The sequence below is a fragment of the Geotrypetes seraphini genome, chromosome 6, assembly GCF_902459505.1.
Source record: "Geotrypetes seraphini chromosome 6, aGeoSer1.1, whole genome shotgun sequence".
Classification (NCBI taxonomy): Eukaryota; Metazoa; Chordata; class Amphibia; order Gymnophiona; family Dermophiidae; genus Geotrypetes; species Geotrypetes seraphini.
This window is the reverse complement of record NC_047089.1, coordinates 154,987,973-155,000,419: the sequence shown is the minus strand read 5'-3', so window position 1 is coordinate 155,000,419 and position 12,447 is coordinate 154,987,973. Positions and strand designations below refer to the sequence as shown.

The 12,447-nt window shown below is 39.9% G+C and overlaps 1 protein-coding gene across 4 annotated transcripts in view; it reads right to left on the bottom strand.

The window, feature by feature from the left end:
* The window catches only part of LOC117362460 (E3 SUMO-protein ligase RanBP2-like), a 353,806-nt gene that overhangs the window by 24,325 nt on the left and 317,034 nt on the right, over nucleotides 1-12,447 (bottom strand). For all 4 annotated transcript variants that reach the window (XM_033948861.1, XM_033948860.1, XM_033948862.1 and 1 more), the window contains one exon: nucleotides 1,018-1,157. In XM_033948861.1, the coding sequence (XP_033804752.1) occupies nucleotides 1,018-1,157 (140 nt within the window). The remainder of the gene's footprint in view (nucleotides 1-1,017; nucleotides 1,158-12,447) is intronic.

Genomic DNA, 12,447 nt, shown 5'->3' with positions numbered 1-12,447 from the left:
GCTTCTTGAATCGCCGGGTAGGTATTCGGGTCAGCGGCAAGGGAAGGGGGGTGAGCGGCAAAGAACTCCTCTGGTCTGTTGCGGAGGGCGGCCCGGCTCGATTTATTGATTCGTTGGGGGGGGGAATTTGCTGTGTTGGGGGGAAGGGTAGGCAGACGCGGGGACCGTCCAGTTCGAGAGAGGAGCCGGGGGTGAGGAAGGCCGCCGCAGCTATGGAAATTTTTTTTTTAATTTGAAAGCCGTCGCCGGGGCCGCGCATGCGCAATCGTGTTTCCGCGACGGGATAAGGGAACACGATTTTTTAGTGCGCATGCGCGTCCTCCATTTTATTATATTAGATGAATACCACCTCCACCACCACAACAACTCCTTCAACATAGTATAACTCACTACTGTATCCCGAATGTATTATTATTATTATTATTCACCCAGCAACCTATTATATACTTACTCTTTGCTTTCTAATTCTCCTGGAAATGTCCAGACTTTCAATGTAACTTGCTATACACATGACTCTTTGTATTGTAATTTGTATACATACTCCTTACTTTGTAATTCTCCTGGAAATGTCCAGACTATCAATTGTAACTTGTTATATACATGATTCTTAGTATTGTAACGCTCCTGGAAATGTCCAGACTTCTAATTTGTAATCCGCTTAGAACCGCAAGGCACAAGCGGAATAGACATCACTAATGTAATAGTCAACTAAAGCTGCATTAGAGAGGTGGAACATTGCAGAGGGCTAACTGGAGGCAGCTTGTCTGCTATCTCTGCTAGCAATGTGCCATGGGGGTCAGGGAGGAGGAAGAGAAAGGGAGGGCAGAACTGCAGACAGACCTAGACATTTTGCCAGGCTTTCAATAGTAGCTATACCACTGATCTGGCCTCCCATAACACTTGCCTACTTTCACAGCATTCAAATTCATTCTAAATACAACTTTTAACTGGACTTCAATCTGTGCCTTAACCAAAAGTGTTGAGAAGACAATTTTGCATGCAATTACTGTTCATTACCTCAGGCAAGGACACTATTGGTTCAAAGTGTATGTCATCATTATTCACAGTGTCGTCATCATCATCATTTTCATCCCCATTACTAGTCACATGTGAGCCAAACACAGTTGCTCCTGTATTTGCCCATTTGAAGTTTTCATCTGTTAAAGAAAAAGTTTACAAACCCTTTTGTAGATATCCAAAATGCATACACATCTACATAAGTGCATCATAGAATGCATTTATCAAGCAGGATCAGTTTTGCCCATTCTAATGCTACTAAAAAAATTATATACCAAAGGGTTCCCAAACTTTGTATGAAGGGTGACTACATAGTAAGCACACTTAAAATTGGTGAGGGGACCACCTTAGATTTTGCTGCTTTTAGAGGCGTGGCTTGGGAGTGCACGAGGATGGTCGGGTAGGGCAGAGGCTCTGTACATACAGACATTAATGACATAAAATACTGAAATAAAATTTTCATTTTAACGGAAGAAACGAAGGAAAATACAACGTGATGGCTTCAGGAAAACAAAACAAGTCTGAAATGGGGATTTCTAATACCGGCAGTGTTAAGAGATCTAAGCCAGAGCTGGCAACACCCTCAAAGTGTCCGTTGACAAGAGAGAAAAGTGACATTGATTTCTGGAAAGAAATACAAGAGATAAAATAAATTCTTCTAAAAAACGCCAAAAAGCTGGATGAAATACAGGAATAAGTAATGACTTTAAATAAAAGAATAGAAGTGCTGGAGATTAAAACAACAAAAATGGAAATTAGAATGGACAGTTTTGAAGCAGAAAAAAGGCAATATAAACTGGACAGAGAAAAAATCTTTACACTCACCAGGGAAGTCGAGGATTGCCAGAATCGCATGAGAAGGAGTAATTTGAGACTTTTGGGCGTACCGGAAGGGGTGGAGAAAAATACTCCGGTTTCATTTGTGGAAAATTTTTTGATGAAAGTCCTGCCCCTCAAATCCAATTACCCGATAGAAGTTGAACGTGCACATCGCATACCAATGAAAAGACTGGATACTTTAAAAGGTCCTCGCCCCATAATTTTCAAGTTGCTAAGACACCAGCAAGTTTTAGAGGTGTTAAGAATGGCTAAAGAACATGCAAATTTAAAATGTCAGGATGCCAAAGTCCACATCGTTCCTGATTTCGCTAAAACAACGGCAAATAAAAGGAAAAAATTTCTAGACATGAGGCCGAAGTTAAGAGACATCGGAGCTAGATTTGGCCTGATATACCCTGCGATTATGAAAATAACTATTGACAACAAAACTATGAGCTTTGATGAACCTGTGAAGTTGGAAATGTTTTTAAATCAAAGGGAGCAGCCGATGTCAATTTAATTTGACTTATTCACTCTTCTTGGTTTTTATTTGATTTTATTTGTTATTCATCTTTAATATATTTGAGAATCTGCTGACAGTTTGGCTCTGTTTATTTTGAATGGAAACTGTGAAATGGAATGCTGATGAAAAAGGCAGTTTGTTTCTCTGTGAGCATTTAATATCTCTTTCTCAAAGTATGACTTTAAAGTTGAAATGAATTGTTCCTTTGCTGTTACATATCTTAATAAGATATTAGAATATCTGATATATGTTATTACAATATATTCATGAAGATAAGATATTAATATACAGAGCTTATAGTGGCAGATTTAGATCATAGGTTATGATGAGTTAATGGAGGTTTTGATAAAAATTCAGTACAAAAGATTTCAGTTAGCAAAGATTTTCAAGGGCTCTAGTTTAAGGTTTAGTAGGCTTCTTTGAGAATATTTAAAGGGAATATATGTATTTAAAAATAAATAACAATAATTAAAAAAAAAAAAAAGGAAAATATATTATTAATGCTTAATTTTCATTTATAGGTTTCTTACAAGTCTGATACTTTTAGCAGACATATAGAGTTTCACATTCTTTTTTATCATTTATAATATGAGTGGAAGATCTTTATTTAGTTTCTTATTTTGATTTTTTAATATTTTGAGAATATTACATAAATTATTTATAAAAATACATATGATTATTACATACAATATTGTTTTATAATTGAAGTCTGTATAGAGCTTTTAGTTTAGCTTTACTTGGTCTTGTATGTGCAGTTCCAGGTTTTATCAGCCAATATTAAAGGGTGGGAGAGGGAGGGATGGGAGGGGGGTTAAAGGGATTTGATAATTGGGGTAGGGATGTTGGATTGGGAGATATAAATGAAGGTGGTGTTTATTCATTTCAAATGATTTCAGTTTTTTGTTCAGATATAATAATTGGAAGAACTTTTGTAAAAATTATTTGGATTGATGGAGATTAAAATTTTTTCACTCAATGTTAATGGCCTTAATCACCCAGTAAAGAGGAAAAAAATGTTAGCATTTTTAAAAAGGCAACAGGCTGATGTGTATTATATTCAAGAGACACATTTATCAATGGTTGAATCCAAAAAGCTAGAAGATAATTGGGTGAAACACTGTTTTTTCGCTCCCGCAATAGGGAAAAATGTTTAGCTTCATTTAAAATGATAGATTTTGATCCTTTAGGGAGATGGATACGAGCGGAAATGAGAATGGGAAATAATACTTTGACTTTATTAAATATCTATGCCCCGAACTCGAATCAAAATGATTTTTTTATTAATATACAAAAATTAATACTCCCACTGGCTGCTTCTAATTTAATAGTAGCTGGAGATTTTAATGCTGTTATGGATCCTTTTTTGGATTAAAAACCAAGCAAAAATATAAAATCATTAGGGTTAGATAATTTGGTTAATACTTGTAATTTGAAAGATATATGGCGTATTCTTCATTTTAATGATCAGGAGTTCTCTTTTTGCTCACCAGTTCATAAATCTTTTTCAAGAATTGATTACATATTGGTATCAAATTCCATAGTGCAACAAGTGACACAGGCTTCTATTGATCCATTCTATTGATCCACAAGCTTCTATTTTGTCTGATCATGGAGGAGTGTGGATTACACTTACACTAGATAATAATGAATACAATAGATCATTATGGAGGTTTGATAATACATTGGTTTCAGATTCAACTTTTCTTTTAGAAATTAAGTTAAAAATTTTGGAATTTTTCCAAATAAATACCTCAGCAGATATTAATGCGGAAATCTTATGGGATGCATTTAAACATAAGAACATAAGAACATAAGAAGCGCCATCTCCGGATCAGACCTTCGGTCCATCAAGTCCGGCGATCCGCACACGCGGAGGCCCTGCCAGGTATACACCTGGCTTATTTTATAGCCAACCATATCTTTATATGCCTCTCTCAAGGAGATATGCATCTAGTTTGCTTTTGAAGCCTAGGACTGTCGATTCTGCAATAATCTCTCCTGGGAGAGTATTCCAGATGTCAACCACTCTCTGTGTGAAGCAGAACTTCCTGATATTAGTCCTGAACTTGTCCCCCCTTAGCTTCATTTCATGTCCTCTTGTCCGTGTCAAATTGGACAATGTAAATAATCTCTGCTCTATTTTGTCGATTCCTTTCAGTATTTTGAAGGTCTCGATCATATCCCCACGCAGTCTCCTCTTCTCAAGGGAGAACAATCCCAGTGTTTTAAGTCGATCCTCATATTCCAGTTTCTCCATACCCTTCACCAGTTTAGTCGCTCGTCTCTGCACCCTCTCCAGCAGTTTTATATCTTTCTTTAGGTAGGGAGACCAATGTTGGACACAGTATTCCAAGTGGGGTCTGACCATTGCCCTATAAAGCGGCATTATAACTTTCTCCGATCTACTTGAGATTCCTTTCTTTATCATGCCCAACATTCTATTTGCCTTCTTTGCCGCTGCCGCGCATTGTGCCGACGGCTTCAGGGTCCTATCTATCAGTACACCCAGATCCCTTTCTTGTTCACTTTTTCCCAGAGTTGCACCTGACATTCTGTACTCGTATTCCTTATTTTTACTGCCTAAATGCATTACCTTGCATTTCTCCACGTTGAACTTCATCTGCCATTTCTCCGCCCATTTTTCTAACCGACACAAATCTCTCTGGAGTTCCTCACTGTCCTCCTGCGATCTGATTGCCCGGCAGAGTTTTGTGTCGTCTGCAAACTTGATGATCTCACTGGATGTTCCGTTTTCCAGGTCATTGATATAAATATTAAAAAGGATCGGCCCAAGTACCGAGCCCTGGGGTACACCACTAGTCACTTTCTCCCAGTCGGAGAACTTCCCATTAATGCCCACTCTCTGCTTCCTGTTATCCAGCCATTTGCCTATCCATCTTTGTATATCTCCCTCTATGCCATGGCTTTGTAGTTTCCTGAGAAGTCTTTCGTGTGGGACTTTGTCAAATGCTTTCTGGAAGTCCAAGTATATTATGTCCACCGGCTTTCCACTATCAATTTGCTTGTTTACGGTCTCAAAGAATTGGAGTAAATTCGTCAAACACGATTTCGCTTTCCTGAATCCATGTTGACTGGGTTTCATCAAGTCGTGTGTGTCCAAGTGCTGAACTATGCTATCCTTGATCAGTGATTCAATCATCTTGCCGGGGACAGACGTAAGACTCACAGGTCTATAGTTGCCCGGTTCTCCTCTCGATCCTTTCTTGAAAATTGGCGTGACGTTCGCTTTCCTCCAGTCGTCTGGTATCTGACCAGTTCTGATTGACAGGTTTGCAAGTTTTTGCAATAACTCTCCGATTTCAACCTTCAATTCCTTCAAAACTCTCGGGTGAATTTCATCCGGTCCAGGGGATTTGTCACTTTTAAGTTTGTCGATCTGGTAGTATATCTGATCTAAGTTCACTTCAAATGTGGTGAGGCTGTCCTCTATTTCTCCTGTAAACAGTTTCTCCGCTTCAGGTATTGTTGAGGTGTCCTCCTTTGTAAAGACGGACGCAAAGAAGGAATTTAGTTTGTCTGCGATTTGTTTATCTTCCTTGATGTACCCTTTTCTTCCCTTGTCGTCCAGGGGTCCCACTGCCTCTTTTGCAGGTTTTTTCCCTTTCACGTATCTAAAGAAGGGCTTGAAGTTTTTGGCCTCCCGGGCTATTTTTTCCTCATAGTCCTGTTTTGCTTCCCTCACCGCCTTGTGACATTTCTTCTGTTCATCTTTATGTTTGTTCCAGGCTTCGGTTGTCTTCGTGCATTTCCATTTTTTGAAAGAGTCCTTCTTTTCTTTTATGGCTTCCTTCACCTTTATGGTAAGCCATGCCGGTTCTCCTTTGCTTTTAGTTCTCCGATCTTTGGAAATCCTCGGAATGTAGAGATCTTGTGCTTCTGCAATAGTATTTTTCAATAGGCACCATGCCTGATCTACTGTTTCAAGTTTGTCCACCATCTTCTCGAGTCGTTTTGTTACCATGGCTCTCATGCAATCGTATTTACCCTTTTTAAAGTTTAAGGTGGTGGTTAAGGTTTTGGCATGTTTCCCTTTCCCGATGTCAAGTTTAAAGTTGATTACATTGTGATCACTCGTTCCCAGTGGAACCATGACTTCTACTTCTGTTATCGGTCCGGTGAGACCATTTAGGACCAAGTCCAAGGTGGCGTCGCCTCTTGTCGGCTCTTTTACCATTTGCTCCAGGAAGCAATCCCCTAGCACCTCCAGGAATTTGGCCTCCTTGCCGCAGTTGGAGGCTCCTAGTTTCCAGTCTATTCCTGGGAAATTGAAGTCTCCCAATATAACTACATTGCCTGTCTTGCATACTTGTTTGATTTCCTCCATCATTTCTGAGTCAGTGACCTCCGCCTGTCCTGGGGGACGATAGTAAAGGCCAATTTTTGTATCTGCGCCATTGCGACCAGGAATTTTGATCCAGAGGGACTCCAGCTTCTCTTTCCTGTCTGTTGTAATCATTCCAACAGAATCTATTTCTTCCTTAACATATAGGGCAATACCTCCACCTTTCAGCCCTTCTCGATCCCTTCTATATAGTTTGTATCCCTGTAGTACTGTGTCCCATTTGTTTTCTTCATTCCACCATGTTTCTGTTATGCCAATGATATCCATGTTCTCATGTCTTGCTATCGTCTCTAGCTCTCCCATTTTGTTTCCTAGACTTCTAGCATTTGTATACATACATCTAAGTTCCCTTCGTGTTGCCTTTTTGGACCTTCTACTCTTGGCTGTCCTCACAGTTTCATTTACGGTATCCTTTACTGCTCCTGTGTTATCTCCCATGTTTGCTGTGTGGTCATCCCATCCTGTGTCTGAGTTGTCCCTTCCTGCTTGTTCTCCTTTGTTGGCTGTGAGGTCGACCTCTCTTGTGTATGAGTAGTAGTCCTTTGTTCCTACGTCGGTGCATCCTGTTTTCCGTGCCATCGACCGGCGGTCGACTGTCGGCTTTCCCCTGTCCTTCAGTTTAAAGCCTTCTCTATTGCTTTCTTCATGTTGCCTGCCAAAACTCTTGCTCCTTCCTTGTTGAGGTGTAGTCCATCCCTTCTGTAGTACTTGCTTTTTCCCCAGAACGCCGTCCAGTTGCGCACGAAGTCGAAGCCTTCGTCTTCGCACCATCGTCTCATCCAGGCGTTGATCACTTGCAATTCCCCTTGTCTCTTTCCATCTGCTCTTGGTACAGGGAGGATTTCAGAGAAGGCCACCTTCACCTCCCTGATCTTTAGTTGTCTTCCGAGTGAGCGGAGCTGGCCCTTCATCTCTTCCCTGTCATACTTCCGCCCGCTCACATCATTTGTTCCCACGTGGATAAGCACAGCGGTGTCCACTCCTCGTGCGCCATCTATGATCCTGGAGATCCTGTTAGTCACATCCTTTACTCTTGCTCCAGGCAGACAGGTGACGACTCTGTCCTCTCTTCCTCCTGCGGTGTGGCTGTCCACATGTCGTATAATGGAGTCGCCTACGATGATCCCCATCTTCTTTATTCGGGAGTTCCTTGGGGGGCGTAGGTCCACGTCCTTGGAGTAGGGCCAGTCATCTTCCTCCAATGATACTCTTGAAATTGTTTCCTGTTCTTTGGGTGGGGGGACATCTTCCTGTGCTCTCACTATTCCTCCTGGTGTGCGGTTGTCTCCTACCTCGTCTTCGTTTTCTTCTGTGTTTGCATGGGTGTCTTCTCTCTTCACATGGGTTTCCTGAGTACAGTTTTCCAGCCCTGGGATCTCTACGTGGTGCTGATGGGCTTCCTCTATGAACATTTCTAGATCCTTGACCTCGTCGTTTGGGCTGTACTCCACTAGAATCTTCTCCTGTGCTCGGATTCTGTCTTCGAGTTCCATCACTGTTCCCTCCAATAGTCTTACCTGACATTTCAAGCTATCCATCTCCATGCATCGATCGCAAATGTATGCCTGGATCCCCGAAGGGAGGTAGTCATACATGTTGCAGTTGATACAGAAGACAGGAAAGCTCATCTTCTGACTTCCTTGGGCTTCCATTTCGTGCTTCACTCGTGGGTTGTCTGAGTGATTTGTTGTGACCTACTGCTGCTCTTATTCCTACTGATCCTACCTTCCCCTTACCTTCTGACTTCCTGACTGCAGGCTTCCTATTTGAGTGAGACTGTTTGTGTTACAGTGCCTGTGTCTTTGTGTGCTTGTGTCCCTTGCCTGCTGCTTCCTTGTGTTGCTTGCCTTGTTGTCTCTCTCGTGTGTGCTGTCTCTGCTCTACCTCACCTTGATTGTATGTGCGGGTTGGTTTCTTTTGTGTCTGTCTCTTACTTACCTTCTGTGCTTGTCGGTTCCTTACCGGTCTGTTCTCCTCTGGTGTTCTTGAGAGTAGTGCTCGTCCCTTGCAAGGCCCTTCGCAAAGGCGCTCTCGCTAAGGCGAGCGCCTTTACCGCTCGCCTTCGCCGCGCGCCGAACGGCTGGGCGCCGTTGGCTCCTCCCCTTTTCAAGGGGGAGTCCGGCGCTGCCTCTGACGTGTAGGGGGTGGGCGGAGCGTACTCTCGCCGCTTCCCCGAGTCTTCGGCTCTCCTGCCTCTTGTCAAAGCTTCCCCGACTTCTCTTCTAGCTCTGACCGCCTGTGCACGCTGCTCCTTCTTCCTGAACTCGGCACCAGCGTCTGTGTGCCGCGTTGGCTCCTCCCCTTTTCAAGGGGGAGTCCGGCGCTGCCTCTGACGTGTAGGGGGTGGGCGGAGCGTACTCTCGCCGCTTCCCCGAGTCTTCGGCTCTCCTGCCTCTTGTCAAAGCTTCCCCGACTTCTCTTCTAGCTCTGACCGCCTGTGCACGCTGCTCCTTCTTCCTGAACTCGGCACCAGCGTCTGTGTGCCGCGTTGGCTCCTCCCCTTTTCAAGGGGGAGTCCGGCGCTGCCTCTGACGTGTAGGGGGTGGGCGGAGCGTACTCTCGCCGCTTCCCCGAGTCTTCGGCTCTCCTGCCTCTTGTCAAAGCTTCCCCGACTTCTCTTCTAGCTCTGACCGCCTGTGCACGCTGCTCCTTCTTCCTGAGCTACTATAAGAGGTAATATTATTTCTTATTCTGCATATATTAAAAAACAACTTATTAAACAATTTTCAGATTTGGAAAAAGAAATTAAATTGCTGGAATCCAAATTAATAGATGATTGGAATCACGAAAATTTGCAAACTTTATTAAAGGCTAAAGGCAAATATAATGAAATTTCTTCAAAAATGGCAAGGAAAGATTTGTTTTCTCTGCAAACCTTGTATTATGGAAAATCTAATAAGGCAGGAAGTTTACTTGCAAATTATCTTAAAGCAAAAAAGAGAAGAATAAAAATAAGTGCAATAAAAGATGAGAAAGGAAATATGCATAATCAAACTAATAACATTTTAAATCAATTTTTGGCTTTTTACAAAGAGTTGTATTCTTCCGAGTCTTCTATTGATAAAGTTCAAAAAGGTATGGAATTTTTAAATCTTCTTGAGGGTCCAAAGCTTCCTGATCATATAAAAAGAAGTTTAGAAGAACCTATATCATTAAAAGAATTAGAAACAGCATTGAAGTCTCTTAGAGTTGGATCCGCTCCAGGTGGGGATGGTTTTACTGTGGAATTCTATAAAACATTTCAAAATTCTTTATTACCCTATTTACTAAATTTATATCAGTTTCAACTTAATATAGGTTATATTAAAAGTACTATGGCAGAATCTATGGTGATTGTTTTGCCAAAGCCAAATAAAGATCCCACTATGGTTTCAAATTACAGGCCAATATCATTAATTAATGTTGATGGAAAATTAATGGCTAAAACACTAGCATTAAGATTGGCAAAGGCTCTTCCTTACATAATTGATGTACATCAAACAGGTTTCATTGCTAACAAACATTCTTCTAACAATACAAGATTGACATTTCATACATTAAATTTAACTAAAATGATGAATGAACCAGCTTTTGCTCTTTCATTAGATGCAGAAAAAGCTTTTGATAGGGTAGAATGGTCATTCATGTATCAGACTTTGGATTGGTTTGGTGTGGGTCCTGGTTTTGTTCAAATGATTAAAACTTTGTATAGCTCCCCTATGGCAAGATTATACATTAATAATAATTTATCTGAGAGTTTTAAATTACATAGAGGAGTTAGACAAGGATGTCCATTATCTCCTTTGCTGTTTGATATTGTTTTAGAACCCTTATTGATAGCTATTAATCAGACAAAGGGGATACAGGGTATTCCCTTGAAAGAATGGGAATACAAATTATCTGCTTATGCGGATGATATTTTATTATATTTGCGCAATCCAGGTTCAACTATACCATGTTTGTTAGAATTGATTGAAAGATTTGGAATGTTTTCAGGATATAAAATCAATTGGAATAAATCTGAAATTCTTTCGCTTAATGTGCATTGCATAAAATCTATGTTTGATTCATTTCCTTTTGTATGGAAAGAGGATGGATTAAAATATTTAGGAATTTGGATTAAAAATTCAATAGAAGATACAGTAAAAGAAAATGAAAAACTTTTATTAAAAAAGGTTTCGGAATTATGTGAACAATGGAACCCATTACATATATCTTGGTGGGGAAGAGTTCAAACCATAAAAATGATGATATTGCCTGTGGTTTGCTATCAAATGTGTATGATTCCGGTATTTTTTCAGAACTCTTTTTATAAAAAATTGAATGCAATAATTATTAAGTTTGTTTGGCTTGGCAAAACACCTAGAATTGCTTTGGTATCTTTACAGAAATCAATTAAGGAGGGTGGGGTAAATTTCCCAAATTTCTATAGGTATCATCAGGCCTATATTTTACGTCAAGGTATGTATTGGGTCCTCCCAAATCTCATTGAATACATTCCAGATTGGTTATACTTGGAATGGCAACTCCTGTCTCCTTTACATCTTTGCCACATTCTCAGTATCAAGATGCCCAGATTGTATAAAGAAAATAAACTTTTATTAGATACATGGAAAACTCTAAGATATGTAAGTAATTTAACTGAAATTCCTATTAGTAAATCGACAAATCAATCTATATGGCTAAACTCCAAGATTCAGATTGGCGGAACTAAGATTGTCTGGAGGCATTGGTTAAATGCAGGAATACGAACTTTAAATGATGTTATTTCAAATGGAAAGATGCTTGAGTTTACACAATTGCAAAATAAATTTGGACTGAATAAATCACAATTTTATAAATGGTTGCAATTGAAGCAGGCCATTCAGGCAGGGTTCCCTGAATGGAAAACTTTAAATTTTCAATACAGCATGGAATTTTTATGCTTCCAGGCAGATTTTCTGGGTCACCAGGCCGCACAGTGGTATAAAGTTATTAGTGAATTGGTTAATAAAAAACCTAAAAATGGTCTTAGGGATATTTGGAGCATTGAGATTAATCATCAAATTTTGGCATCTCAATGGCCACAAATTTGGTCTTGGAGAATAAGATGTACACTGTCAGCATCTATGAGACAAACTTGGTTTTTTCTTTTGCATAGAGCATTTTGGACCCCTGTTAGATTACAAAAATTAAATAGTTCAATGTCTAATAGATGCTGGCATTGTAAGCTTGAAGTAGGGACTTTGGATCATCTTTTATTTTTCTGTCCCTATATATTAGCCTTTTGGAATTCGATCTGGGATCAAATAAATTCTTTATTAGATAATCCTGTAGCATTAACTTATGATACTGTGATATTTGGCATATCTATGAGGAAAAAGAGTCAGATATCGGCAAGTAATAACAAACTTTTATTGATTATGACAGGAGTTGCCATGCAACATATTACTACAAATTGGAAAGATCACACAAGACTTAATTTTAATTTCTGGTGGAATTCACTATGTCACATATATAGAATGGAACGTTCAATAGCAATACAAAATGGAAATTATAAAAGGTTTAATGAAATATGGGGGGGCCATTGACATTGTTTTGTAATGAATAAACACCATTTTCTTAACATTATTTATGATTGGAAGGGAAAGGGGAGGGTTTATATAAATGAAAAAAAAAATAAAAATAAAAATGTAAAAAGAAATATGACAAAGATTGATTCAATTAAATAATTGTATGGAAAGGGAGGGGGAAAGAAGGGTTTAGA